Consider the following 3950-nt stretch of genomic DNA (forward strand, 5'->3'; position numbering starts at 1 on the left):
CACACATGGAGAGGTCATGACCTCCAGGTCACACGGGTCATCAACTTTGTGCATATTTCTTTCTACATTTTGCCAATATAGCCTCGTATAATTTTATATTATTTTGGTGCAAGTGGTTCATTACATTATTCTTATCATCTGTTTATTTATTTTAAATTTAAAAAAATGATTTCATCGACTAAAAAATACGTTGAACACGCCAAATATGAAAATTTAAATGAGGTTGAAAACAAATATTAACGTGTTCAGAAACCATCAGCTATTCAATTAAGTAGGCACGCATACACGTTCATTGTGTACATACAAACGAATACAACAAACATATTACAATAAGATGTACAAAACCATACACAGACAGTCACAGGCCGATAAACAGAAAAATGGATTCAAGTGCCGTACACAAACGTACAACCACTGGACAGTAGGCACATGCTTTTATATAAACATTCCTATAAATCATGGACGTCAAATTTGCGGTCCACAACGAGAGCCACAACGTTATGGTCTGGTCGCCAGAAGAGAACTGGATCAAGTTTAATTATTTCTATTTATAATAACTATTTATAGAATGTTTCTTGTTGTTCGCTTTAACAAAACGCGAGTTTGGTTTGTGTTCTTTCAGTTCTTCATTCTTCATTGTGATGGAATTATTATTTTAAACAAACCTCTTAAGAATAATTCTATTATTGTTTTGAAAACGGTTTGCCACATCTAAATTTCAAAATATGAAACCAATAAAATGTTATGCCGCAATACAACCGTGATTTATATATAAATCACTCATAAATGACTCATGAATGACTCACAAAATCCTTGAATTTAGAACAATCTCAGGTCTTAAAGGTTTACTAGGTGAACTGAAGTCATTACAAATACTTTTAACAAAAAAAGCAGCTCATAATTTGCGGAAAAGTTGCACATAAAAAGAATGGAAAGTATCCATGCATTATAGCATTATAGCAAGCACATGGAATGCAGGGATCCATGCAATGTAACAAATACTTGAGTAGAACATCGCTTATCTGACCCATGTCAACCTCTCAATTTGACATGCTCCACATAAATGCATGCACAGTACAACACACAAACTCGCACATAAAAACACACAGACATTCATAAAGAGTATTATTAAAATATTAAAATAAATACACGTGCTAACTCAAAGTATCTTTTTATATAATTGTTCCTTACCTAATGAAGACATATTTTTTTATTGTTTAAAAAATCACACTATGACAGACTTACAACGTACAAAAGGCAATTTTAACAAATTAAGAAAATTAACAGAATAAAATGAGAACCACATTTACCTACAAACGATGTTGCAGAAATAATATTCGGAGTATTTGTGTATTCTTTTGTTTATTCAGTGAATACATATATATTTATTATTTTTTAAATTTTATCTTGTAATCATTTTCAGAAAGAGATCAAGTTCTCTAAAAGGGCTGGTTGTGCATATCGTATGAAAATAACTGATGAAAAATAAGAAGAGCTTCTAGTAACATGTGCCATCCAGCTTCGTATTAATTAGGCAGACTATCGTGGAAGTTCAACATTTTTATGGTACAACTGCTTAAATAAAAATATGCTAAGATACAACTGGTTTCAATTAAAATTGGGCTTCACCGTTTACCAATTAACATAATATATATATATATATATATATATATATATATATATATATATATATATATATATATATATATATATATGATTGTTTAAAAATTTTGAATTGATGAAAAAATTGATTCACTAAAAAATAAACTCAGAAGTTGATGTTATCCGTAATATAACGAAACAAATAATTAAGTTATAATTGCTAAATAATAAAGATATTTTGATCTGGATCTGATCTTTCGTTCGTTCGTTCGTTCGTTCGTTCGTTTATGGTCGGTGTCAAGTGTATACTCAGAAGTTTTGGCTTTTTTCGAAAATCAATACCAGCAGGTCATTTATTTATCAGTACTTATTTTTAGTACAAGTCCGTGCTATGAAAAATTTTTTAAAAACTGTGTTTTATAAAATATTTAATGTGTCATAAATTAGATCGTAACGTTAGGAAATTAGTTATTTTAGACTCAAAAATTAAAATGTTCATGCAAGAATTACTTCATTAATTTCAATTTTTTTAATGTTTATTGACACGAAAGGATTAGCACGAATTAAAATGTTAACATTTTCTGCCATTGCTAAACAGAGGTTAAAAAGATAAATATTCTACAGACATGACAATAAAACCTGACAGACAGACACTTCTCAGTGGCTATTCATACGATGACGAATGCTCTGTTCACCTCTCTCTCTTACGAGTAAATCGGCCCGACAATTTGTGCGTGTGCAGGTTTTGCATGTGTTGTGTGTGCGTTTGTGTGCGTGCGAAGTTATTTCCATATTTCTACCGAACATTCATTATTCTTCGTGTAACCCTACAAGTTACATATTAAGTTACACTTATATAGATAGATATGAGTGTTAAATGTATTTACGTGAATTAAGTTCATCCATTTGTTTCAAATAACTCAACGCAGTTGTTTTTATGGCAAGCCAACGCAATAATTGATCTGTTGTTTTGACGTGTTTCATACTTGCGTTACTTAATCGCTCATCGCGTGCCTCATTGTAAATAAGATCAATTGATGTACGCATTAATATTTAAACTCGCTTGATTGACAAATGCAACTTATCAAATGAGAATTATCGATCGGCAAAGGCGAGCGTAACACGGCACCACATCACATCACACCATACTCCTTAACAAGGTTGAGTACATACGATGAATTAATAATAACGCCCTCTAATTGAGCTGTACATTTAACACTTGGTATATTCTATTTTTGCTTCAAGTACGGGACGCGTGGCAGCAAAATGTAAATGAAAATGATAAGTTCCAAGTTTCAATTTGGATGTATGACTTAGATCCAAATATGGAAAGAATTCTCATCACACCTATTACAACAGGCTTATGAACATCAGCTATTCAAAACGATGAAGAATTTCGAAGTTTATTCATTTGAATTTTAACAAAAATACTCATATTACTCCATCATTATCATCACACTCATCACCGTGTCATCACGCCATTATCACATAAATAATTTACGTTCAATTACCTCACGCGAAGAAAGAACACGATGACATCACAAGTCACGTGATGCAGACGGCGAAGAAAACAAAACCACCTGAATTTTATTCGATTATACATCAAATTTGGAAGAACTACAACGACCCGGCTAGAAGTTTTTGTTATATAGAAAGACGCAGGCTGCAACAACCTGTTGAGATTGACAAGGATATCGTGTAGCTGCAAACTTAAAATTTGTACAACGGTGAAAACCTGCCAGGTTCTCATTTTGAAAAATATGTTTTACTAGTTTATATTTTGATGACTGTCTTCCAAATGAAAAATGTCAAAAAATATTTATCCAATGAAGTTATAAAACTTGTCTCTGAATAAAGTTTTTCCTTAATTAAAAATCATCAGCAAGAAAAAGTTGCTTAGTATGAGTCAATAGTCAATGTACATTACTCTGAATAGCTGAAAATGATCTTGAATCAAATTGATTTGGTGAAACCACGTAAAAGTGAGTAGGGCCATGAGAAATGACCTTAAGAAAACCAATAAAGAAATTTAAAATCAGTGAAAATTAATATCGTTAAATAAAAGTTATCTAGCGTTTTCAAAAACTGTTATCCAGATCTCTTCAACGTAAGACGTTCCTCTTTAATAAAAAAAAGCCAGTAAAGTTATTTATTCTAATTTAAAACAGTGAATAAGCGAGACAATATTATCCACACATAAATTAATTTATTAACACTAATCAGATATCCAATGTTTATTCACTAAGTAATGTTCTATTTATACTTAATAACATTCAGAAAATATTGAACAGATAAATATCACAATTTTCTTGCTATATATGTGTGAGTAAGGAAGTCATGCTGTATTG

The 3950-nt window shown here is 31.1% G+C and overlaps 1 protein-coding gene across 1 annotated transcript; it reads left to right on the top strand.

Moving 5' to 3' along the window:
* Positions 1-334: 334 nt before the first annotated feature.
* On the top strand, positions 335-3304 carry HELRODRAFT_171515 (hypothetical protein; the record flags this gene model as incomplete). The annotated part of the gene is made up of 2 exons (XM_009018242.1): positions 335-532; positions 3125-3304. 2 exons carry the CDS (start codon positions 335-337, stop codon positions 3302-3304), a joined length of 378 nt encoding a protein of 125 aa, XP_009016490.1.
* Positions 3305-3950: the final 646 nt, after the last annotated feature.

The sequence above is a fragment of the Helobdella robusta genome (assembly GCF_000326865.2).
Source record: "Helobdella robusta unplaced genomic scaffold HELROscaffold_21, whole genome shotgun sequence".
Lineage (NCBI taxonomy): Eukaryota > Metazoa > Annelida > Clitellata > Rhynchobdellida > Glossiphoniidae > Helobdella > Helobdella robusta.